The 25,324-nt window shown below is 41.4% G+C and overlaps 3 protein-coding genes across 3 annotated transcripts; 1 reads left to right on the top strand and 2 right to left on the bottom strand.

Annotated features, from left to right (window-relative positions):
• Positions 1-2,513: 2,513 nt before the first annotated feature.
• On the top strand, positions 2,514-3,800 carry LOC110721370. Its single transcript, XM_021900507.1, has one exon. It carries the CDS (start codon positions 2,514-2,516, stop codon positions 3,798-3,800), a length of 1,287 nt encoding a protein of 428 aa, XP_021756199.1.
• Positions 3,801-11,213: 7,413 nt separating this feature from the next.
• On the bottom strand, positions 11,214-17,167 carry LOC110721662 (phosphomannomutase-like). Its single transcript, XM_021900860.1, has 12 exons — positions 16,947-17,167; positions 16,423-16,507; positions 16,124-16,168; positions 15,627-15,693; positions 15,263-15,339; positions 14,524-14,559; positions 14,116-14,171; positions 13,926-14,025; positions 13,731-13,826; positions 13,561-13,650; positions 12,081-12,132; positions 11,214-11,618 (listed from the first exon to the last, which is right to left on the bottom strand). Exons 2-12 carry the CDS (start codon positions 16,486-16,488, stop codon positions 11,557-11,559), a joined length of 747 nt encoding a protein of 248 aa, XP_021756552.1. The 5' UTR covers positions 16,489-16,507; positions 16,947-17,167; the 3' UTR covers positions 11,214-11,556.
• Positions 17,168-23,396: 6,229 nt separating this feature from the next.
• Positions 23,397-24,368, bottom strand: LOC110721369. The gene is made up of 2 exons (XM_021900505.1): positions 24,078-24,368; positions 23,397-24,035 (listed from the first exon to the last, which is right to left on the bottom strand). Exons 1-2 carry the CDS (start codon positions 24,366-24,368, stop codon positions 23,397-23,399), a joined length of 930 nt encoding a protein of 309 aa, XP_021756197.1.
• Positions 24,369-25,324: the final 956 nt, after the last annotated feature.

The raw sequence follows: 25,324 nt of genomic DNA, 5'->3' as shown, positions 1-25,324 counted from the left end.
CAAGTTCAAGAGCAAGTTTTCCACAGCTAACCGTCGAGAGAAAACCACTGCAGAACTTATGAGTCTGCAACAAATGGAGGACGAAAGTCTTCGAGATTACTTGACTCGCTTCAGCAACGAGTCGTCCAGAATCACAAGTCTGGACCAAAGTCTAGCCATATTCGCACTACGGAACGACTTACAAGCTGGAAAGTTTCTAGATTTCATGGTCATGCATCCCCCGCAGACCTTGGAAGAAGCCCTCGATGCTTCAGATAAGTTCATCCGAGCCGAGGAATGAAACAAGGCCAAGCTGCAATCTCAATTAGGGCTTGCAAAGCCAAAAGGGCAGCAAGCTGAAGTTCCAGGGTTGAGGAAAGGGAAGGCAAAGGCCTCAGAACCTCCCTCGATCGCAAAGCCGAAGAAGGATAAGGCCCCATATCCGGGAAAGTTCGAATCTTACACCCCTCTCACCTTACCACGTACTAAGATCTTTAGTGCGACGAGGGAGGAGGGAAGATTCAAAAAGCCGAAGCCGCCTCCTTCTTGGCATCAGAAGAAAGGGAAGGATCATTGGTGCGAAATCTATGAATCCCGTGGACATTGCACCGAGGATTGCCTTCAGCGGAAGGACCAGATTGAAGAACTGGTCCAGAAAGGGTACTTATAGAAATATGTCGCGGAACGCTGCGAAGAAAAGAAAGCTGAGAGAGATTCTCAGCAGGACCTGGATTACCACCGGAAAAGGGACAAACCTCCCGAGGGAGGAAATCATGACATCTTAACCATTTCCGGAGGTATTTCTCGGAATGCGCTGAAACGCCATCTGAGGGGGATGACCCATCAGATTCATCACGCCGAATTCCGAAAGCCACAGTCTCCGGCGCCGAACATGATGTTCACATGCGAAGGCTGCAGGGGGGTGGTGTACCCCCATGATGACTCATTGGTTATCATGACGAGCATTGCAAACCACAACGTCTATCGGACACTGGTAGACGGTGGCAGCGAGGCGAATATATTTTTCCGTAAGGCATTCGACCAGCTGAAGTTGGAGAGCAGGCACCTAACTCCAGTTCCCTACCCGGTGACTGGATTGAACGGCTCTTCTTCATATCCAGATGGGAAAATTCTTCTTCCCGTTAGCCTCGGCCTAGACCGAGCAAGGTGAAGCATCATGGCCGAATTCTTGGTCATTGATGCCCCATCAGTATACAACGTCATTATGGGGAGACCCTTCATCCATAACGTTCAAGGAGTTGTCTCGACGTATCATCAAGCAATGATCTACGTTTCAGACGAAGGACGCTTCGAAAAAATCTTGGGCAGCCAAAGGGAGGCCCGAGAATGCAATTTCCTCAAACCATTTAAAAGTCGCCGCAATGACAAGGATGATGAGGAAGAAAAAGAGAAAGAAAGGGAGCAGGGTACCAAAAGGCCAAAGGGCTTAAGTGCTTCGGCTCAGGGATCCCCATCCAAATGAACATATTTGGGGACTGGAAAGGCTAGTTCTTCGGCTGGGCCGAAAGATTTAGAAGAAGATCAGCCGAAACAAGGGAGGTCTGCTGATATTGACAATAGGCCCGAACCAGAAGAGCCTAGCTCCAAGGCAATGGAGTCAGATGAACAAACTGAATCAATATCGTTGACCGAAAGAGATACCGAAAAATGTGTCAGCATCGGACAAGGGCTCAATCCGAGCTTCCGGGTTGAATTAATCCAACTCCTTCGGGACAACCGAGATGTGTTCGCATTCTCAACAGATGACATGCCGGGAATTGATCCGAACCTCATCTCTCACAAGCTTCATGTCGACCCCACAAGTCGGCCTGTTAAGCAAAAGAAGCGGAATTATTCCACTCAAAAGAACCAAGACATCGCAGCCGAAGTCAAAAAACTTCTGGACGCAGGGTTCATCGAGCCTTGCCAATATCCTGAATGGCTGGCGAATGTAGTGATGGTTCAGAAGGCTAATGGCACCTACAGAATGTGCGTTGACTTCACGAACCTATATAGGGCCTGTCCGAAGGACTTCTATCCCTTGCCGAGAATCGATCAGTTGGTCGACTCGACAAGTGGCCATGCTATGCTTAGTTTCATGGATGCATTTTCTGGGTACCATCAGATCTTCATGCACCCCGATGACAGAGCAAAAACGACATTCGTTACGAGTGCCGGGCTATAAAACTACAAGATGATGCCCTTCAGCTTGAAAAACGCCGAAGAGACATATTAGAGGTTGGTGGACCGCCGAGCAAAAAGGCCGCAATATGGAAGTCTATGTTGACGATTCCATCGTCAAAAGCAAAGAAGCGAAAGACCATGTTGCGGACCTAGCCGAAACGTTCGCCACTCTAAGAAAGCATCAAATGAAGCTGAATCCGTAGAAATGTGTCTTCGGCGTGAAGTCAGGGAAATTCTTCGGCTTCATGGTCAGCAAAAGGGGGATTGATGCCAATACCGCCAAAGTTCAAGCAGCTCTTGACCTTCCCGAGCCAAAAACAAAGAGGGACGTTCAGCGTCTCACTGGGAGGATGGCTGCCCTGTCCAGGTTCATCTCAAAAGCCTCGGACAAAGGGTTGCCCTTCTTCAAAGCGCTCAAACTTCCAAAATCTAAAGAGCTCATATGGGAAGAAGAGCAAAAGATAGCCTTCCAACAACTCCGAGAGCACTTGGCTAATCTCCCAACGCTGGCAAGACCAGCTGAAGGGGAAGTCTTGTACTTGTACGTGGCAGTTAGCCCCGCCACAGTAAGTGCGGTGCTGCTGAGGGAAGAAGAAAAGGTTCAGCAACCGATCTACTTCGTCAGTCATACTTTGACCGACGCCGAAACGCGCTACCCCTTGCTCGAAAAAGTTGCATATGCAGTGGTAGTAGCGGCTCGGAAGTTAAGGCCTTATTTTGACTCACATCAGATAGTAGTCTTGACAGATCAACCGCTTGAAAAAGTCCTCGGCAAGGTGGAGAAGTCAGGCAGACTAACAAAGTGGGCCTTCGAGCTCACTAAGTTCAGCGTAAGCTACCAGCCGAGGGCAGCTATTAAGGCCCAAGCCTTAGCAGATTTCCTAGCCGAATGTTCCTATCAGGAAACACTCGACAAGGGAAAGAAGATCTGGACTGTTTTCACGGATGGCTCAACCACCGTGAATGGTTCGGGGGCAGTGGTAGTGATCACCTCTCCCGAAGGCAAAAACTTCGAGTATGCACTAAAATTCTCATTCAAGGCCTCCAACAACGAAGCCGAATATGAAGCAGCAATTGCTGGCTTAGATTTGTGCATAGCCCTCGAAGCCGAACATGTCTGTTTAAAGACAGACTCTCAGCTAGTCGCCAATCAGATCCGAGGCGAATATGAGGCTAAGGAACCCTCCATGATATCCTATCTCGCCAAAATCAAAAACGTGATGGCGAAGCTGAGAACGTTTGAAGTTGAGCTAATCCCAAGGGGCCAAAATGCTCAAGCCGATGCACTCTCCAAACTTGCAAGTTCATCTCTCACAGAGTTGGACCGATCTGTATATGTGGAAGTGCGCCGAAACAGAAGCATCGACCAAGAAGCTGAGGTCCTATGTGTCGAGGCCGAACCAAGCTGGATGGACACCATCCTCGCTTATAAGCTTCAGGGCGAACTTCCCGAAGAAAGAATCTTGGCCGCGAAACTGAAAAGAATCGGCTCAAGGTTCATTGTCTATAATGGGGAACTCTTGAAAGAATCCTTCCCAACCCCACTGTTGAAATGTGTGGGTCCAACAGATGCAGATTATATCCTTCGGGAGATTCACTTCGGCATCTGCGGAAACCACATAGGGGGAAGGACCTGACCCACAAAACATTAAGGGCATGATACTATTGGCCAACCATGATTTTAGACGCCAAGGAGCTGGTGAAAAAGTGTGAGAAATGCCAAAAATTCGCACCAGTTATCCATCGGCCGTCGCGAGATCTTCAGCCAATATTGAATCCCTTACCTTTTGCTCAATGGGGATCGAATATTCTGGGGCCTTTTCCTGAGGCTCCCTACCAGAAAAAATGGCTAATAATAGTCGGCATCGACTATTTCAGCAAATGGGTTGAAGCCGAAGCAGCTTCAAACATAACTGAGTTGACTGTCAGGAAATTCATCTGGCAGAATATCATTACTCGCTTTGGCATACCGAAGGTGTTTGTCTTCGATCATGGGAGGCAGTTTGACAATCTGCCGCTGAGGTGTTACACGGACCAGTTCGGCATTAAGCTGGCAAACTCGGCAGCTTGTCACCCTCAAAGTAACGGCCAAGCCGAAGCCGCGAACAAGCAGATCCTTAATGCTCTCAAGAAGAGGGTCGAAGATCAAAAGTCCAAGTGGATAGAGGAACTTCCCGGAACTCTATGGTCACTTCAGACAACCGAGAAAGAGGCGACAACGCATTCACCTTTTGAATTGGTGTATGGATCCGAAGCTGTCTTACCAGTGGAAATAGGTTCAGAAAGTCTTCGAGTCAACCATTTTCAGCCGAAGAAAATGAGCATCTAATGAAAGAGTCCCTTGATTTCCTAGACGAAACCGAGATTCGGCTAGAGATAGAATGGCGGCATACAAACAAAGAATCAGCAAATTCTATAACCGAAGAGTCCAGGCAAGACTTCTCAAAGTTGGGGACCTTGTTCTTCGGAATGCTGCTGCTGTCCAGAAAGGCCGCATCCATGGAAAGCTCTCGGCAAACTGGGAAGGGCCTTATGAGATATACGATGAGCTCCAACCAGGAACTTATCGACTTCGGCAATTAGATGGAACTGAGCTGAAAAACCACTGGAATGCTGATGTACTTAAGAGATATCATGTGTAAAACCCGTTGTGGGAGAACAATCTATGTAAGTGCATTTTCTTCAATCAATGAAAGGCCTTTGAGCCACAATTAGTCACAATTTCATTATGTCTTCATTATTTCTGTCTTCGTCGTTTTTGAAAAATTCAAGGTTTACACCCGGCGCTGTCCGAAGTATTGCATAGTGATGCACGGTACTTCGGCAAACCGAAGAACCTGCCGATATGCGGGTAACAAATAGAACCTTGAGGTATTGCATAATGATGCACTGTACCTTGGGCGGATTTGTTACTCTCGGCAAATAGGTCATAGGCTCGTCAAAGACATAGCCAAAAATAGGAATTGATAAAAGGCCCGAAGCATTGCATAATGATGCCCTGTGCTTCGGCAAATCAATTCCGGGTGATGATTACACTTCCGAAGTATTGCATAATGATGCCTTGCACTTAGGATGATCATTGTCCTGGCACTGTGTCCCAGATAGTCGTTCCCTCGGATGAATTAAAACCAGGCAGAACATAAGAAACAAACATAAGTGTTCAAACTATTAAGTTGCAAAAATGTTGCTAAGTCCAAACCTTCGGCTACGCTGAAAGAATGAAAGCAATAAACTCAGAACTCTGAAGACCTTATCTTCAAAGTTCTAGGGGGGGGGGCAAGAGGTACTCACATATCAAGCTCCAAGCCGAAGCTCAATACTTGGGAAATTTCAAGAAAAATCCGAGCAAAATGGGCAAGGCATAAAGGAATAAGAAAAATTCTCAGCTAAATATTTCCATGCCGAAGCTTTGTACTTAGCCAAATTTTGAAGAAATTCTGGAAAAAGCAACTAAGTTCAAAGCTACTCAAGCAGGCAAAACAAGGAGAGATAGCTGAAATTCTATTTCATCATTCGAATAAAGCATTAAGTTGCAGTTTTGATAAACATAAGCATGGAGAAAAGTTCAAATTCGGAACAGAAAAATTCAAAGTCGGCAGCCACCCACATAGCGGAAAACACAGCTGCCGAAAGTACACAAAAACAGTTAAAATAGTTTGTACATAGGCAGGCTGAAATAAAAAGAGAACAGGCAAAAGCTGATGCGGCGTTTACAAGTTAAGCGCACGTTGATCCGCATGATTCAGTAGACGACTGCCCGAATTCCTATGCTTCAGCATTCTTGGGAACGTCGTTCGGGGCAGCCTAAGCCTCAACATCGGCTGAAGAGGAAGCAGGATGGGCGGCATTCAGCTCTTTCGCAGCTTCTTCCTCTCTTTCCTCATCCTCAGCTTGCCGAGCCAGGAATGCTACCTCGGCTGGACTGGCCTCATGCATATGAGCATCTTCTGGATCCATGGACCAGGCTTCAGCCTGATCCCAATTAATTTTAGGCTCAAGATGGAAGGCCAATCGCTGAGCAACCTTCCAGCCATTCTCATATCCTTCAACATACTCTGCCTCAGTGTAAATCCTGGTTTTCAACAGTTCCTGAGCAGCTGCAAGGTCAGATGTGGCTTTGGAGGACACCTTTTTTTCAGCTTCCAGCGCATCCTTCAACTTTTGGACTTCGACCTCCAACTCAGCCTGCTTATCCTTAGGTTCTGTACGGATAAGACCAACCTGGCTTTCATGATCCGAAATTAGGAGCCGCCGAGATTCAGTCTCTTCCTTCACCCTCTCCTCAATACGAGCCTTGAACTCAGCAATGGTCTCGGCCCCGTATTCCTTCATCAGAGACTGACGCTCGTCTATCCATGGAAAGACAGTCCGCTCCAGACTCCGGCAAAAGGAGAGGAAGTTGGCGCTCATGTTTCCCATTTCGGATTTTAAAGCCGATACCTCCTCTTCAGCCCTCACTTGCTTCAGCTCGGCTAGCGGAGCCAGACTTTCAGCTTCTTCGACCTTGTCGGCTTTAGATTGCAACTCATCATTCATTTCCGCAGCTAGGAAATGATTATGAACAACCTGCAAAAAATCAACCAATCGGCAAAATCGAAGATTAGCCGAGGCCCAACACTTAGAAAATTTTTCTCAAAAAAAATAATAATATATAAAGAGAGAGAAATCTAGAGAAAATTTTGTGTTGAAACTCACCTGCATGAGTAGCCTCTGGTTCTCTAAAAAAGGGTTCGACACCTTATCAAGAGGCTCGGCATCCCTGGCAGCAGCGCCCACCATCCAAGCCCTAGCCTTATCCAGCGCTGATAAATTGGCCAGATTGCCGAAATAAGCACTGGTTGAATCACGCTTGGACTTGAACAGGGCCCGAGCATGTTCTGGAGTGGGGACCTGGGGCGCTGAACCGAAGCCCATATCCGAAGACTAGAACGTCTTGAATGAATCCGCAGCAGAGATGGAAGGCACTTCTTCATTTTTTGGCTCTTCAGTTTCTGCCATCTGCGGTTCACCCTCAATAGTCGCAGCATCCTCGGCGTGGAAATTCAGCTTATCCACCTCTTGCCGAATATTCTCTGCGAACATCCCAGAGTCACGAGGAGGAGATGAAGGAGGGATCTTCAGCTCAACAACTTCGACAAGTACCTCTCGAGATGGGGAGGTGACTTCCCTCGCTTCTTCTTCTCGGACCTCTTCGTGCCGAGGCTTTTTGGCAGGTGGCTCTGGCGCCTTAAACTGTCCTGGACGGACAAGTATCCTCCTCTTGCCACCAGCCATGGTCTCTTCAGCTGGATCACTCTCCTTTATCTCTTCCTCGTCAGACTGCAACAAAGCAGATAAAGGGGGGGGGGGGGAGGGGCAGATACATGTGTAAGTAAAAAAACACACATGAAGTATACGCACAGGTCTCACAACCGAAGCCTTATACTTAGCAAAATTGCGCAAATCAAGCAAAGCACAACAAAGAATCGCGGAAAATCTACAAATTGTTCAAGTCCTAACAAGCTGAACAAAGTAGAAAACAACATGCATCCGAAGACTAAGTTAAGAAAGTCACGTGTAACATGCATGCTTGAGAAGGAGTCATACACTTAGAGAATTTTTCACAAAGCTGAAGAACCTAACTGCCGAAGCTCTATACTTAGACAAATTCAAGCAAACTAAAGCAGGAAAGAGACTTACCAAGGGTCGGAGCAAGTCCTCGGAGTCCGAGTCTTCTTTGTCTTCCCTCTTTGGCTCGGAAGTAGAAGCTGGAGGTTCAATACCGCCTCGAGGGACAGCAGCAGCAGCGACAACCTCTTCTTCGGCTGAATGAAGAAAGAAGGGGTCAAGCTTCTTGTGCCAGGGCTTCTGCGCCAAGTATTCAAAAGCGCTGACCACTTCTAGCTTTCTCGACTGCAGCGCAAGGGGTCGATCTTTGACCGCGGTGATTGCGGGAGTGTTGGTGATTGGCTCCCTCGTCTAGCTGATCCCGAGAACGTCGTAATTGATTCCTGAGTTCTCTTCGCAGACCTCTGAAAACATCATAAAGACAAAATATTAGCTCGGCTAGAAACGTCAAAGTTGAATAACTTAGAAAAACAAAATTGAAAGTTTCGGCCCCAGCCAAATCACAAACCACCTTGGTATCTTCGGCTGAGGCCGACAACAACTAACATCTTCTCTTGAAAGATGTAGTGACAACAAGGCAACCAGACAGCCGGTACGACAGTCATCCGGCCAGTAACGCCCGAAACAGTCTTTCGGCCAAAAAACTCCATCTGTTGGCGATCAACTTCTGTGAAGTTATCAGGGCCGATACTGGGCATGGAGGGTTCAAGCTTACTCGTATAACGAGGCCCCCCAAAATAGTTAGGGTGGCCCTCATCTGAAGGAGCGCACCCAGATCCGTTGACCTTGCCAGTGTTTGTCCGAGGTGTCGTTTGGATAGGTGGAAAGATACCCCTTTTCGTCTTCTATCTGCCACCAACCAGTACCATGCCATTTGTTCAACTGGGTGTTCGGCGTTAGCCGATGCATACACCGAAAGCAATGAACGCTCGGCTCAAACTCGAAAAAAAGACAGACCCACAGATAGGTCATGACCCTTCGGAAACTCACGGGGGTTAGCTGAGCCAATGAGATGTTATACCCATTTAAGATCTCCACGACAAATGGGTGAACTGGGAATCTCAACCCATACTGCAGCTGCCGAACATAAACCCCAATATAACCAGGAGGGGCTCGATAGATCCTGTCCGTAGATGTGGGCATTCGGCACCAGTAGCCATCTGATTCCATTATGCCGTAGTAAACCTCAAGTTGCTCGGCAAATCGGTACCGAGCATCATTTTCCAGCCACCAAGAATACGGTGCAGTCAGATCAAACCAGTATTCTCGGATTCTTCGGTCCACTCCCGTTCTTCGGGAGTCAGAGGCCTGGGCCCCAAGATTACCCTTCGGCCGGAGGTACTAGCTTCGGCTGTCTCGGCAGGAGGGGCACTATTCAAAGGCACCGCCCTCACTCCTTCGCCACTCGAAGTAGTGGCGGCCCTAGTTCCGACATTAGGGTTCCACCCACTCAAGAATGGCATCATCGCCAAGGGGCGATTACGCCTCAAAACTAACTGCGACGCTTCTCCCTCTGAAGCACTTACCTCAGATTCCACCGGCCTGTTTTCAGGGTTGCCGGCCATTTCGAAATCGACAACGACGAAAGAGAAGCGAAAAAAGGGGAAAAGCTTAGAAAACGAGGAAAACCGAATGAAATTCAGAGAAAATTGCCTTAACTAAACTCGGAATGCGCCGATCTATGGACTCGGAGCAACGTATTCCACTGAAAAGCTTCGGAAAGTTCGGATTTTGCGAAAAAGGAAATGAGATTTTGCGCGTGTTTTGGGAAAGCTTGGGAGTTGATCGAGTGTGGGTTTTGCGAGTGGATTTGCTTAAGTGAATTCCGGAAGCAATCCTTCTAGGATTAAATACTTCTTAAACTTCCCACTCACCCCCTCCAATTCTTGGCTATTCAAATTCCGTTCATTAATTGCAGCCGCCAAAATTTTAATTATCCACTAAATTCTTTTAACTTCCCCATTACCCTTAATTAACTGTCGTTAAGGTTAGTTAAGTGTAATTAACGGTTATAAATCGTACAAATTCTTCAAACACAGTTCAAAATTTGTTTTCATTTACTTCCCTACAAATCTCTCAGCAGCCGAAAACCCGACCCGTTATCCTCACGAATCGGGTCTGGGGGGCAAGTTGTTTGGGGTCCAAATAACTTATATTTGGGCCCAGTCCATAAATGAAAACAAACCAAAGCCCAAAAGGTAAGGTTCAACCCTCAAGCCCATGTGCCAAGTCAAGTCAACGAAGCCCAGTCAAATGGCAGCCCATATGGCTCCTCAAGCCCACTCCATTCAATTGGAGCAAGGTATAAAAGCTCACACTTATGCAAACTCACATTCATTCACTCATATTGCCTCAAGCAACAAACACTCTTGCATAGCAACTCTCTTTCTTTTTTACACTCGTACTGACTTTGGCATCGGAGGGGCCTTCCTCGGCACAACCCCCGAGGCCAGTTTACGTTTGTTTAGCTGTGCAGGAAATCCCTAATTCGGTCATCACTCGAATTGGGCTTCGTCTCCACGCATCCGAAGGACCTGCTGAAGGTCCCATTGTTTTTACCGAAACATCATTCAATATTCATCTTTAGCAAGGAAGTTGCATAACACTTATTGAATTTATAAAAAACAATGGGAAATATGACATGTCAATAGGAGAAAGTCGGAGAAGCATAGACTTATTGTTGCTAGTGGTGGTGGGAAAAGATGTGGTTTTGTATTTTTTAATCTTTAGTGACCGGCCTCGATCCTGATATTTTATGGTCCCTAAAAAAACTGTAAACAAGAGCCCCTTTACTTCCATTTTTTAGATTTAATCACTTTTTTTGGGTCTCTTCCTTGACCTGGGCCCTAGGCAATCCCTGCCTACCCTTTGTGTCAGCCCTGGTGGTAACTATCGTGCTACTGGCTATCTAAAGTCACAAAGTTTGAAATATTACTCGTATATCAATTTTACATCACAAAGTTTGAAATATTACTCGTATATCAATTTTACATCAATTACCAGTACTTAATGTTAGTGCCAATACATAACAACATAAGGTTATTCATAAGGCAGCACTTTGCTTACCAAATTACCATATTTAATACTAGGTTAGTAGTGTTTGGAATGATAATATTTTAACATAGAGTATACTTTATCAAATATATAGACAATATATGTTGTGCAAGGATGAGAATTACCCGGTGATAGTTACCCCTAGAAAATGGAGTGTATTATCACGCCTCTCATACCAAGCAATAGGTAATGGAAATGGTTGACTGATTTCATTTCCACCACTCAAATATGCTATACTAAACATGCTTTTAGCTACAAATCTTAACAATTTTAGAAATGTTTACAGTCTGACCTGCTCCTTAGTAGCATTAACCTAACCTACTTAGTCATTACCCTTCCAGGCACTCTCATGCTCTCATCTCACACTTCAAAAAAGTACATTTTCTCTCTTGCGTTCCTCAGTAAGAGCAAAAACGTAAATTTATTCCCTATTACACCAAGCATTTGTCTTTGAAGTGCTCCGTACAATGAAGTAGACCAATGTCACAAAAAAGAAAAACAAAAAAATACAATGCAGTAAATGGCAAGGATTGCATAAATCCCTTGACGGCATTCACCAGGAAAAATAAAAGTTCTCTTCCTACAACGTTATACAAATAATACAGGTATATGATGATTCGCAGCATTTTGCGGGTATGAGTTTTTCGCTTGTTTAATGTTCAGTATATAGGTTTGTAGTCCATTTTCTAGAAAAAACTTAAGTGTCAGCATATGATGTAGTCTGCAGATGTCTCATTCTCTCTTGGTGAGGAAGATCTCTGTACACTGCTTCCTTGTATCCTCAGGACTGGTAACTGAGAATTGTAAAACAACTGATTTTAGTACTACTCAAACACAAGAAACCTATGCAAAATGTCATAAAGCGCATTGTGTTCACTTAAACACGTTCGCACTCCCTCTGTCCCCAATTGTTTGTGCCAAAGCCATTTTTTATAATACTTACTTCGTTAAGATTTGGTAGGGTGTACATGATGAGAGAAAAAAGTGGTGGGACTAACAATAATGTGTGTGTGAGTAAAGTTGTGGTTACTCATGAACATTTAAAGCATGTGGCAATGTTTTAGGGACAGCCTAAAAAGTAAAATGAGGCAAACTCTAAGGGATGGAGGGAGTAATCGGCAGAAACAATGTGTTTCAAGGATGATACCGAGTAATCAGCAAAAACAATGTGTTTCAAAGACCAATAGCGTTGCATGAAGAGATGGACCTCAGACCATGAAGATCATTTATATATAAAATCAATAGAATTAGCTCACCTGTATGACCTATGGTCCTCTCAGATGCAAAGATTTCATGATCATTTCCACCCTGCAAAAAGGAAGCCAGAACCTAGTTATAGAAAAACACAGATTGCGATACACATTATTGTGGTGTCAACAGTGGACTACTGATGCAACTACTCTTAAAATGAAACAGAACAATGTTATCCGTTCATACGTCTCATAATCTTTCGAATTCTGGAAGTTAGATGCTGCCAAGATGTACACTTACTTTAAATTGCAACATTAATAGGTCATATAATAATAAAAAAAGGAACCGATAATCTAAGTACTTGAACCAAAAACATACAGCAAGCACAATAGCCAACATAGTTATCTAGTTGGGTGTTTAACTTAACATATATTGGAGTATTTGAACAAATTTGATACTTCAGAAAAGGTAGTACCAACTTGTGATTTTCTGAAAGTTACGAAGCCTATCTCCTCAGTGATTTTAGCAAGACACACCAGTCCAAAAAGTTTATCTTATAAACGCATAAAATATACTCATATTAGTCATGAGTCATGACATTATTCCTAAATCATAGGCCAACTGACTTAACTCCTTGACAATGGGGCACTATTCTTGCCTCTAGAGAAGCATTTCCCCGATAGGAATTCACTTTTGAGGATACCACACATGATTGCTAAGCATGGATAATTAAATTATGGGGTTATAGAGAGAATTGTTTGGTGGCATTGGTGGAACAGTCTCATTTCAGGTTTCTGCATACAGAAAATGAGTTATTAAAAGTTTCAGGAAAAGCATTTAGAAGAATAATCTAGGATGAATTGTCGAGGATATTTAAAGATTGCCTAGAAAAGATTGATAATGCATGATGTAAGTGTAGTTACATCTAAGGATTTATCTAGAACATTAGGGTTTGATAGGTAATTATTTTATAGGGTTTACCTAAAGTCAAGATATGTATATTTAACATATGAGGACAAATTGTGTATAACAAAGTAGGCTGCTTAGCGTATTCTCCTCACTTATTAGAAAGGAGGCTAAAACCTCATAATAACGAAGTACCACATTTGTACATAGAGAGAAAAATCCATATCAAAGTATTCAACACACTTGTGTTTAAATCTCTTTATTATCTAACCAACAATCCAACACTTACTCCCAAGTCCCAATACTCTTCTATTCACCTGATTTTTGCTTTTCTAAACTTTATTGAGCTTAATTAAATTTACATGAACTTCATTTAGTTCTAAATTGAACTTGGGTGGCCCTTTTATCTATAACCTGAAATTGCCTGACAGCAATTTTTTCTGAATTTGTCTAAATTACCAGTCTACAACACACAATGTACCCATATGACATGCTGAAAGCAAAAACTCAACACTATTGCTATGAAGCAAGTGAAGGAACAAAAAGTGAGACAAGAGTAGACTGATATACAACACAATTGACAGAGAATAGAGGCATTTGAGATCAATAAAACTAATAAAAATTAAGTATACACCTCACCTCAAAAGTTTTGTCACCAAAAAAGTGAATCTCACTGAAGTCCTCAAGGTAACGCAGACTATAGGTCTTATCCCAACCTCGAGGAAAAACCTATAATATGCAAGACCTAGATGAGAATATTTATTCATTGGTAATTTAAACAGCTTCTAAAAAGATTGAGAATCACTTACATCAAAGCTTATCTGCCCTCCTATTGAAAATGTCAGATTTAATTGACCAAATTTCTCGCGCAATACAGAAACCATTGTTGCACGTATTTTTTGGACCTGTACAAGATGTTAAATAATCCTTAAAGATGATCATTGAAAAGCTAAATAATCTTATCTATCTAAGAGAATATATGCGCAGGAAAACCAAGGTACTACCTTGTCATACTTTTCAAACTCATCTCTTTCTTCTTGGCTACAATTTCTCCCAATAGGTGAAACATTAATCATCCCATTTCGAAACTCTATAAATGTTCCCCTGAAAATATTGATAGGCAAAAATAATAAGTAATGCTCTTGCAATAGTAAAAAGAAATATATTTGAAGATTCATACACATCCACAGATACCTTTTTATAGGAATATCCAAGTCTGCAATGTACTTCAGCGTAAAATTGATGAACTCCTGAAACAACATACTGTAAACTCAACTACACTATACAGAAAAATGATACACATAACAATAATCCACAGTAGGGCTGACCGGTTCAGACATGTCCAACACTTTAACTCTCAGGACTTTCTAACACTAAGCCATACCTAAAGCTGCCAATTATCCATCAAGCAACCCTGATACAATTATTATCCAAATTAATGATATCATGGTGTTCCTCTTAGACAATCCCCATCAGCAAGCATTCATGATTTGATCTTGTTCAACCAGGATCCTGATATGACCTCACTCAAGACCTCAAGTATAACATCCTCTATTCCTATTTATATGAAGTTCATCAACTCTTCAATTCATCTACTCTTACCTTGATATTTTCTTCTCCGAGAAGTTTCTTCAAGCTCTGCAACATCATCACACGCTCATTAGACATGGGAAGTATGTAATCTTGTAATCTTCAACACTATTCTACTCTAAAAAGAAACCTTATCAATATGACTATTTCATCTACAGACAGACATGATACCTAACACATAAATAAAAAGCAGAGCACTTCAACACTTGGCATCTCTCTTGTATACCAATTACCAAGCTTCCTTTTATAGAAAACCATATATAAACAATTCATAACATATGCATATAATAGGAAGCTTATGATTGTCTGGTAAATAGAAAAGTATTTGTATATATCAACAATATGCAATCACCTGTTTTACTAATCATTTTCCATTATTTGATTAATGATCATAAATGCGAAGTTTGTCATTTTGAAATTAAAGAACAAATATATTTTTCTCAACATAATAAGTTCATACAAACTGACTTCTTCTGCAGCTCAGGCAACCAAACTGTAGTAGTTACTCAAAAAACAAAGAAATTACATGAAAGTTAGACTGATCCATTGTCTCCAACATTTGATTGGAATAGAAGCTAAATGAGGCAAACAACTAAAAGACCAGGAACAAACTAACCAAGCTTTAAAAAAACTTCAGATTCCAACATGAAAACTTTTTTGTTCCAGATAAAGATGCTAAGTGAACTGATATGATCCAATGCTATAGCAGATTCAGTATATATACTATTATACACGAGGTTTAGATGATTACCATGATGCCAATCTCTGCACCATCTTTATAAGCCACAAGTCCATTCTCCGCGAAAACATAATCATAGTCATTAATTACTGTACAAACATAATCATAGTCAAACAAAACAAAGATAATGAAGTTGTATAAGAAGTAAGGTCAAAGCAAAAATTTCCTATTCTATTTGATCATCCAAAACTAACTTTATTTCAAGATAAGGATAGAAATTTATAAGTAATAGGGAGAACTGATACCAAATTCAATATATATAAAACCCAATACAACGTTTGGTGACAAAAAGAATTCAGAATTTACTATTCTGTCTGCAGAAAAACGATAAAAGATGACAGAAAGAGTGCAGAAAATAATGTGTTGATAAGCTGACCTGTCTTTCCAAGTTGCTCAGATATCTTAATTAAGTCCGATCCTCCAACAACACCAACAGGAACAACCTGTAGTAAGTCATGGGTTATACTAGATGAAAATTTTCCCCAACTTTTTCTACTGCTAAATATTAATCATGTATACACAATTTAACATCGCCTACAGGGCCTTCTTTTCTTCCCATTATTTTCCCAAGTAAGAGGTGTTCAAATTAATCTGAGATAGATGAAGTCTACAACAGAGGGAGAAGTTACTATCCCTTTAACTTTTCTTAATTTTTCATTAGAATAGCTGCATCAATATTAGCTGCTCGACATAAAATCTAATCAGCATATATTGTGCATATTGGATTTGAATGAGATGAGAAACAAATAGAACATTTAATTTCAAAACACAGTGCAAAATTTGACTTTCATTAACATCAAACACTTCTAAAATTAAATTTGATAAGGCAGTGGAGCTGTGCAACTATGGAGTACCCAAACTTCAAGAATGTACCTTTCGCAATTCTTTCATGAATTCCAACATTTCAGGCGTTACCTCCTGCCAATGAAAATGCGAAATTAGGGAATGTTTTCATAAAATAATTGAGTATTGCAAATCACACTTCAAAGTTCCTTTTCTAAAACAACATAGTAATATTTTGAGATGGAGATCTGCACGCAAAAACATTTAAAACTGATGAATTAATTCATACTAACATCCAAAATTCAGCAAAGAGAAATATTCATTACAATAATAAAAAACAATAAATCCATAGTTTCCAATTATAAGAATTGAGGGAAAAGAAACACCACCTTTCTAGGAGCAGTAAGTGTCCCATCGACGTCAAACAGCGCGATTATTGAGGGCTTAGCAGCCATTTTTGAGCAATAACTTCACCTGTCATAAGTTTGCCAGTCGTAATCGTATTATTATCTCATTCTCACACACAATTTCCAATTCAAAATTGAAGATCAGAGTTCAAAAATTGGTAATCAATGATAACAAAGTAACGAATTAACTTAAATTTCAAGTCCGAAATATTATAACATTATCAAAATAACACTGTAGATGAACTAGATCATGCAGATTACAAATGGGAAGTACAATCAAACATCAAATTAGATCTGAAAATCATAATGTAATCTTAAAAATAAATATCACTTAACTACAAATTAGTAAGTAAATATATTGAAATATATGTAGTAATTTGCAAAATCAGAAGAACAGTTGAGATATCATCATCACCGCCACCTCCGACGGAATGGCGACCGCTGGAAACAGTGGCAGTCACAAATCAGAAGAGGAAAAAAAGAGAGAGAAGAGGAGAAGATGAGACCTGACGGCTGAAATAGCGACGGCGTTGAATTCCGGGAAATGTGATAGCAGGAATGCAAAGAGAGGGAAGATCTAGTAGTAGTAATGCAGGAAGTAAGGGAGGAAACTAGCATATAAAGAAGAAGGCTATCTTTCAAACCAAGAAACCAGCGGGTCTTCTTTTTCCTAAGATGGGGGATAAGGATTTTTTTTTTAATTTATTTTTGCAATGCATGCATTTTATTTTTTTCTTTTTTTTTTTTTTTTTTTTTTTTTTTTTTGAAAGGGAGATGAGGATATATTAAATAATGTCCAATTCCGCAAGACGAAGAACACCTTCCGGAAAAGACTCAAAATAACATTGTTCAGGTACATCACGGGTACACGACCTGACTAACAGATGAGCCACGGTGTTACCACTCCTCCTCACATGACTACATTTAAAGTAGCTAAAATTCGGAACTAACAGTAAGATCCTTTCAATAAATAAATACAAGTACGACAGCTCCTGAACATGGACGTTGAGCTTCTGCACAATATTAGCTGCATCACTCTCAATCCATACCTTCGCATACCCATTCTGGATGGCCAATTGAATCCCATATAACACCGTTGTAGCTTCAGCAATACCGGGATCCCAGCAGCCCGTTTGTCTCTTTGCAGCCGTGAACAATATACCTCCCTGTGAATCTCTTGCTACCACACCAATCCCAATACCATCTCCATTAAAGGTGGCTGCATCAACATTTATTTTGACCATCCCTTCACTCGGCTTCGTCCAGGAGGAAGTAGAGCAGAAGCTTCTATTGCTCGGCCTGCTACATACCTTGGCTGTGTAGCTGTTGTGCTCAGCAACAAATTTCAACAGCCCAATTGCAACATCATGAGGGTTTTGAGTTGAGTCCTCAAAAATCATTTTGTTCCTACACAGCCACATTGCCCACATAATGGTAGCGAACCTACTGAATTGCTCCCTGGAGAAGTTCTGAACCCATTGAGACAGTAAAGAGCAGAAATCATCTTCATCAATGGCTTCTACATGGTCTCTGAATGGACTTTCCTCCCATACTTTACAGGATGTAGGACATTGGAATATAGCTTGAACAATTGATTCCTCATCCACATTGCATCTGTGACATGACCCGGTGTCTCTCATGTGACGCCTATGAAGTTCTTTTTCCACTGCAAGGGCCCTGTGACTCGCTCTCCATAAAAAGTGTCTAAGCTTCGGGGGGCCTTCCACCAACCAAATGGGCTTCCAATAGTCCTCATTATGCAAGATCTCAGTGCTAGATGGGCTATCCATACCGAGCCAGTATGCAGATTTTACAGAAAACACTCTGGTCTTTGTGAAGTTCCACACTGGGATATCAGGACTAGGTGACGGAAGAAGGGGGATAGTCATTATATCAGCAATATCCGTAGCTGTAAGGTGCAGCCCCACCTCTCTAACATCCCACTGCCCAGTTTGATGATCAATGATGTCACTCACTCTGAGATCGAGATCATGTAGTCCATTAGCAGGGGGAATGGGTATTTCGTTACCTTTCTCCCTGGGCAGCCATTTGTCTCTCCAAACATTAATATCCAACCCATTACCCACCCTCCATATTAATCCTTCCAACAGAAGGGATTTTGCTCCCCAAATGCTTCTCCAAGTATAACTCGGATCAAACCCCCTCCTAGCCTGGGTAAAGTCAGAGGACTTGAAATACTTAGCTTTGAGAACCTTGTATAATAGAGTATCCCTGTCATGTATGAGTCGCCACCCCTATTTCGCTGACAGGGCTTGATTAAATACTCTTAAATCTCGAAAACCCATTCCACCCCGGGATTTTGGACGGCACAAGTACTCCCATGATTTCCAGTGCATTTTGCCGTCACCACCATTACCCCACCAAAACCGAGCCATCATTGAGTGAATATCCTCTAGCAGTCTGTCTGGCAATTTGAACACACCCATTAAGTATGTCGGGATGGCCTGCACTACAGATTTTAGGAGAATCTCCTTTCCTGCTTTTGACATGAGTTTTTCCTTCCAACCCTGTAACTTCTTCCAAATCCTACTCTTTAGACTTGCAAAGATAATCTTCTTTGATTTGCCGATAATGGTAGGTATACCCAAATATTTCTCATGTTTTTCCACCTCCCCAACACCAAGTAACTCACAAATATCTTTCCTCTTATCCAGCCTCACATTCTTGCTGAAAGACACCTCCGACTTACTGAGATTGATTTTTTGACCAGACGCAGACTCAAAAGTAGTGAGAATATTTGCAATCTTGGAGCATTCATTTGTGTTAGCTCTAGAGAAAAGGATGCTATCGTCCGCAAAAAACAAGTGAGATATACGAGGAGCACCATAACATACCTTCACCCCATGAATTAAGCCTTCGTCTGCACTGTGAGATAAGAGTCTGGAAAAAGCATCAGCTACAAACAGGAACAAATATGGTAATATAGGGTCCCCCTGCCGAAGACCTCTTGTAGGAGTAATATTCCCAAAAATCTCCCCATTTGCTTTGGAAAGAGTAACAAGAAAGGCATCTCATTATTTTTTGAACCTAGAATTCACAAAAACCAAGTCTTTGCATAACCTTCTCCAGAAAGATCCATTCCACCCGGTCATACGCCTTCATCATGTCAAGTTTCAAAGCAATAGTCCCATGTCTCCCATCACCCCTCCTTTTCATGTAGTGAAAAATTTCAAACGCAACAAGGGCATTGTCGGTGATAAGTCTTCCAGGGAAAAAAGCACTCTGTTGTGGGGATATGATGTTTTTTAGCAGAGGTTTCAGACGGTTGGCCAACATTTTAGATATTATTTTATACACTACATTGCAAAGGCTGATTGGTCTGTATTCTGTAATTTTACGGGGGTCATGACATTTCGGTATAAGGACAATGCAAGTCTTTCCAATATCCGAAATATCCAGTTCATAATACCACCAATCAATAATAAAATTAATGATATCATTGCCAACAATATGCCAAAACTTCTGATAAAAGAGAGCGTGCATACCATCGATCCCAGGGGCTTTGTTAGGATGCATTTCAAATAGAGCTTTAGATATCTCCTCACTTGTGGGAACAGTGCAAAGTGTTTGGTTCATCTCTTCTGTAATCATACAAGACAACCCTTTAAAGCCTCTTCCCCATCTGAGGTCCCTTCAGTATTGAATATTTTTGAAAAATATTTCACTATAATCTCCTGTACCTCCTCCTTGCCTCTTTTCCATTCCCCTTCCTCATTTTCAAGCCCCTTAATCATGTTTTTTCTTCTTCTAGAGCTAGCCTTGTGATGAAAATAGTTTGTGTTTTTGTCCCCATCACGGAGCTCACACGCACGAGCCCTGCTATACCAGTACGATTCCTCCATCAAACGAAGTTCAGCTAACTTTTCTGATAGGCGTTTGCATCGGGACAGCCCAACATCATCCATTACACCCTTCTGTATTTCTTTGAGCTCTTCCTCCGCCTTCCTCTTTCTCTTCTTAATATCACCAAAGGTCTTACCAGCCCATGAGCTGAGAGCAGCCGCACACCCTGCAATTTTTGTTTGTATTGGGTCATTGTAGGCGCTACTCCAGTAGTCTTTAACAACACCCTCACACTCAGTTCTCGAAAGCCAGTGTTTCTCAAATCTGAATAACTTCTTATCCCTTCCACCATCTGTACTACCATCCACCTTGATGACAATAGGGCCATGATCAGAGAGTTTTACATCAATAGGAGAATTGATGACACTTGCACCAGGAAATAGGGTACACCAACCTCCACTAGCCAAGCCTCTATCCAATCTCTCCCTGACAAGATTTGAGACCGATAAGCCTCTCTGCCATGTAAATTTGCATCCTTTAAATCCCAAGTCTCTCACACCCATACTATCCATTGCCTCACGAAACCCATCCATACACCGTTCAGCTCTCGGAACACCTCCCACCTTCTCATCTTCTGTTAGAATTTCATTAAAGTTGCCAAAAAAGACCACTGGATACTCACAGGAGTTGTACAAATTCTTTAACAGACTCCATGTTTTGTGCTTATGTTCCTTCTCCGGCCACCCATATACACCAATTGCCCTCCACACAGGGTTATTGTCAGTTCCTACCACATCCATCGCTATATGGTTCTGGAGAAAGAAATCATATTTACCATTATATCTCTCCACCAAAGAGCAAGACCACTAGCTCTGCCACTACTGCTTACCTCTACACCTTCTGTAAATCCACATTTCCTCCGAACTCGCTCTACTCTTCTAGACTTCAATTTTAATTTGTCTCCATAATGAAGACAAGATTTGGCAACTCTCTCCAACACATTTCCCGGAGAGCACTAACTGTCGAGGCATCGCCGACTCCTCGACAGTTCCAACTTAAAATTTTCATTGTTGTTCGCGGGGTGAGTTGACACCCACCTCCGCTACTTTCATAGATATCTCGGTATTACAGCCCTCAGTCATAAGCCTCCTCTCCTTTTTACCAATATACTCCTTCCCATCAGAGTTCTCACCCACCCCTCTGCATCATGCTCTAATTTTCTCTTTCCCCCTATCACACTGCCACTATCATTGCAACACTCCCCCTTAGACCTCCCTGAGTTTTTTACATTGCCTACTTGCCTACTATTTCCCCCCCTTACCTCTCTTCCCACCCACTACTTTTTGTTGTTCCCCTACTGTGCCCATGTTAAACAAACCCGCCATACCAATCTTATTCCCCATAGCTCCTTCCCCTAGCCCCGTATTTAGTTCAGCCCCTGCTAGTATCTCACTCCACTTCAGTGCACCCCCCATGCCTTGCTGCACCTCCGAAAGCATGGAGCCCTTACCCAGAGGCTCCACATCTCCTCCCTCCTCTACCCCCACCATCTTGTCAATACCCTCAACTCCATCTTGGTCCCCCACATTTGATGTCAGGTAATGTAGTGGCCCTCCACTAGACTGCTCCCCTGTAACCGGATTAACTACCTTATGTCCGCTATCTATCGTTTCCTTCACGAAAAAATTCAGCTTTTTGCCAGAATTGAGTTCCTTCATCTCCTCTCCCTCCATTCTCCCCCCCTTCATAGGTGAGGCTTTCAGCCATAGTCCCCACCCAAAACCATTCGTTTCAGCCTCTTCGTGCAGTGATACAATCCTTCTCACTATGTCCCATTCTCCCGCACAAGAAGCAAAAGAATGGTAGACGCTCATATTTTAAGTTTATACGAGCGATATTACCCTCTTTGGTTTTTATGCTATGAATCCTGCGCAGAGGTTCTCGGACGTCCAATTCCACCTTCACTCTCCTATTCTTTCATATTGCTAGGGTTTCGTCTTCGATCTCCATCACTTCCCCTAGCGTTGACGCAATTGCTCTCACATGCTCATTAGATTAACAATTAAAAGGAAGGTTTTCTAAACGAACCCAGAAAGGGGAATGAGTAAGGATTACATCCGTTGGTTGCTCATCCCCTTTAATGGAATTGAGCAAGAGTAAATTCTGTTCAAAGCACCACGGTCTTCCGTCCATCACTTTTTCCTTATCCCTCCAATGAAAGAATTGGAATACATATAGATTAATTCCAATGCTTCGAATTACAACCCTCCCCTTCATCGCCCATGATTGAGTTATCGTACGCTTGAAAGCCTCGAAATTCACTCCTCTATCTGTTAACAATCTACCCACCAACATCAAGGAAAGTTTTTCTTCTTGTTCGGTTGAGGCAACCTCACTCACATCTACTACTGCTACCTCCTTCTCGTTGAGATTAAGTTTCTCATATCTATTCGCTAAATCATCGGCCATCGGAAACACAGAGCAAGCCACCGGAAAAACCAGTGGGAGTAATTACCCTTCTCGCAAGGTAGGGCTTCTTTTCTCTCAAGGTAGGGTTTCCTCTCTTTCAAGGGAGTTTTTCCCCTCCGTCCCTTATTAGTTATTACTAAGATGCCCAATTCTAATATTTTACGGGAATAATGAATTAAAAGTTTCTAGAATTTCTTTAGAAGAATTTCACAATGATTATAAGAGCATGCACAATGGTGGGGATTCATGAATCCCCTTAATTCTTTTCTCTCATTCTCTCCTTTTGACACATCATTTCTCTTTCTTCCACATCATTTTCCACTATCTCCATCCTCTTTCTCTTTCTTTATGTTTTCCCACAACAAAAGGGATTCATGAATCCCTTTCCTTTCTATTTATGCCCCACCATCTTCTATTAAATTAGATATTTGCAAATTTAATATGACAAATTATTATAATTAGATTAAATGACAATTTTAATATATTACAAAAATGTACAATTAATGATAATTTAAAATGCATAATTAGTAAATAGAACGGTCGTCACACATATAATAAATAGTTAAAAAGGAACATTGCAATACATTATGTAAAAAGACAATTCATGAAATTCGGAAACATAAAAATACATTAAAAGTCGATAATTGAAAAACGAGAAACTAAATCATAAATACGTTTTATTTTTAAGGTGAGTTGACAAAAGTGCTCCCAAACCTAGCCCACATATGTTCTAGCAAATCATTCTTCAAAAATGTATTAATTTGTTTATTACGAAGATTTTCTCGTGTAGCCATCATTGTAGCTAAATTTTGATCTTTATAACGCCCAGGGGTAACAGTGAAAGTTGTTGCTCTTCTCCTTGATGATCCTGCTAGATTCTCAAGTTGTTCGGTGGAAAATTCCGTTGGATCCCAATAATTCATGTAATTATCGCGCTCATCTTCTACAATCATATTGTGCATGATAATACACGCCATCACGATTTTCCATAGCATTTCGACACTCCATGCCAAAGCCGGATGTCTAATTATTGCAAATCGAGCTTGTAGCACACCAAAAGCACGCTCAACATCTTTTCTAATACTCTCTTGTTTGATTGTAAACAACTTCTGTTTAGGGGTTTGTGGGGAGGTAATAGCGGAAATAAATGTTGCCCATTTTGGATAAATCCCATCTGTGAGATAATATCCTTGGTTATAGGTATATCCATTCACAGTGAAATTAACTTGTGGAGCTCGACCATTTAAAATATCGTTAAAGACGGGAGAACGTTGAAGAACGTTTATATCGTTGCACGTCCCTGGCGTGCCAAAAAAGGCATGCTAAATCCATAAATCCCAAGAAACAACAGCTTCTAAGATCACCGTCGCCCTTTTAGATCTTCCTTGATACATTCCTTTCCACCCAGCTGGACAATTTTTCCACTCCCAATGCATGCAATCGATGCTCCCCATCATGCCAAGAAAACCCCTTTCTTCCCCTTGTTTAAGGAGACGAACAAGATCTTCGACTTTTGGCTTCCGCAGGTATTCTGTTGAGAATTCACGAATCACTCCATCAACAAAGTGTATAAGACATTCTCTTGCCGTACTTGCCCCAAGTTTTAGATACTCATCAATTTGATCAGCTGGGCAACCATATGCTAACATTCTCATTGCTGCATTGCATTTTTAAATTCCAGAAGCACCCAGCCGCATTGTGGCATCTGGATGTTGTTGAAAAAATCTATCAGTTGCACTCAACGTATTCACTATCTTCATGAATAGAGGTTTTCGCATACGAAACCTACGTCAAAACTTTTCATCGCCGTATAATGGATGGTCACTAAAGTAGTCTGTAACTAACCGATCATGTGCTCCTTCACGATCTCTTGGAACGATCCACCTTGACATTTTTTCATGTCGTGAACCATGAACTTCTTGTTCTTGTACATCGGTGTTAACAACATATCTTACTGTATCCTCTATCACTTGTTGTTGTCGATTTTCCTCAATAAAATCTAACAACATGGAGTCGTATATTTCATCACTAGAAGTAGAAGAACTAGAATCAAAATTCATTTTACGATTTTTTGATAATATTTGTGTAAAACTGAATGTTAATATTTGTATGACAATGATAGAATTGTATGTGAATGAAACTGGTCAATATATAGACAATTTGATCCACATGAACTAAGTAATAATGCAAGAGATATTTTGGTAACACATTTCAAAATTTGAATTATAAGATGTCAGAAGATTAGATTTTTGCATGACAATAATCTATAGCTTTGCAGAGATATGTATGGCTTTACAGAAAAGTTGACATATGAAGTAGATGTATCAATGCATGAAGTGACTACACACTGAATTTTGTTTTTTGTTTTTTTACCACTACTACTACTACTACTACTAATAATAATAATAATAATAATAATAATAATAATAATAATAATAATAACAAATTAATAATAATAATAATAATAACAGTCTATAATAATAGTAATTATAATAATAACTACTACAATATGATTAAACATTAATTAAAAACATTAAAAAAAAACTAATACATTAAAAAAATTAAAAATAAATTCTGAAATATAATATATTAAAAACATTAAAAAAAAATA

The sequence above is a fragment of the Chenopodium quinoa genome, unplaced genomic scaffold, assembly GCF_001683475.1.
Source record: "Chenopodium quinoa cultivar QQ74 unplaced genomic scaffold, ASM168347v1, whole genome shotgun sequence".
Lineage (NCBI taxonomy): Eukaryota > Viridiplantae > Streptophyta > Magnoliopsida > Caryophyllales > Amaranthaceae > Chenopodium > Chenopodium quinoa.
Note: the sequence above shows the minus strand (reverse complement) of the source record. Positions and strands in the feature narration are given on the sequence as shown.

Bases quoted from the DNA above. Each gene is read 5' to 3' on its own strand.
- LOC110721370 (XM_021900507.1), top strand. From the start codon at position 2,514: ATGGCTGCCCTGTCCAGGTTCATCTCAAAAGCCTCGGACAAAGGGTTG.
- LOC110721662 (XM_021900860.1), bottom strand. From the start codon at position 16,488: ATGGCTGCTAAGCCCTCAATAATCGCGCTGTTTGACGTCGATGGGACA. The intron at 15,340-15,626 runs GTCAGCTTATCA...ATGTTTGTACAG, and splicing joins TGAGCAACTTGGAAAGACAG to TAATTAATGACTATGATTAT. The intron at 11,619-12,080 runs GTGAGCTAATTC...TACAATTCTCAG, and splicing joins GAGGACCATAGGTCATACAG to TTACCAGTCCTGAGGATACA.
- LOC110721369 (XM_021900505.1), bottom strand. From the start codon at position 24,368: ATGAGAATGTTAGCATATGGTTGCCCAGCTGATCAAATTGATGAGTAT. The intron at 24,036-24,077 runs GTGATCTTAGAA...TTATGGATTTAG, and splicing joins GAAGATCTAAAAGGGCGACG to CATGCCTTTTTTGGCACGCC.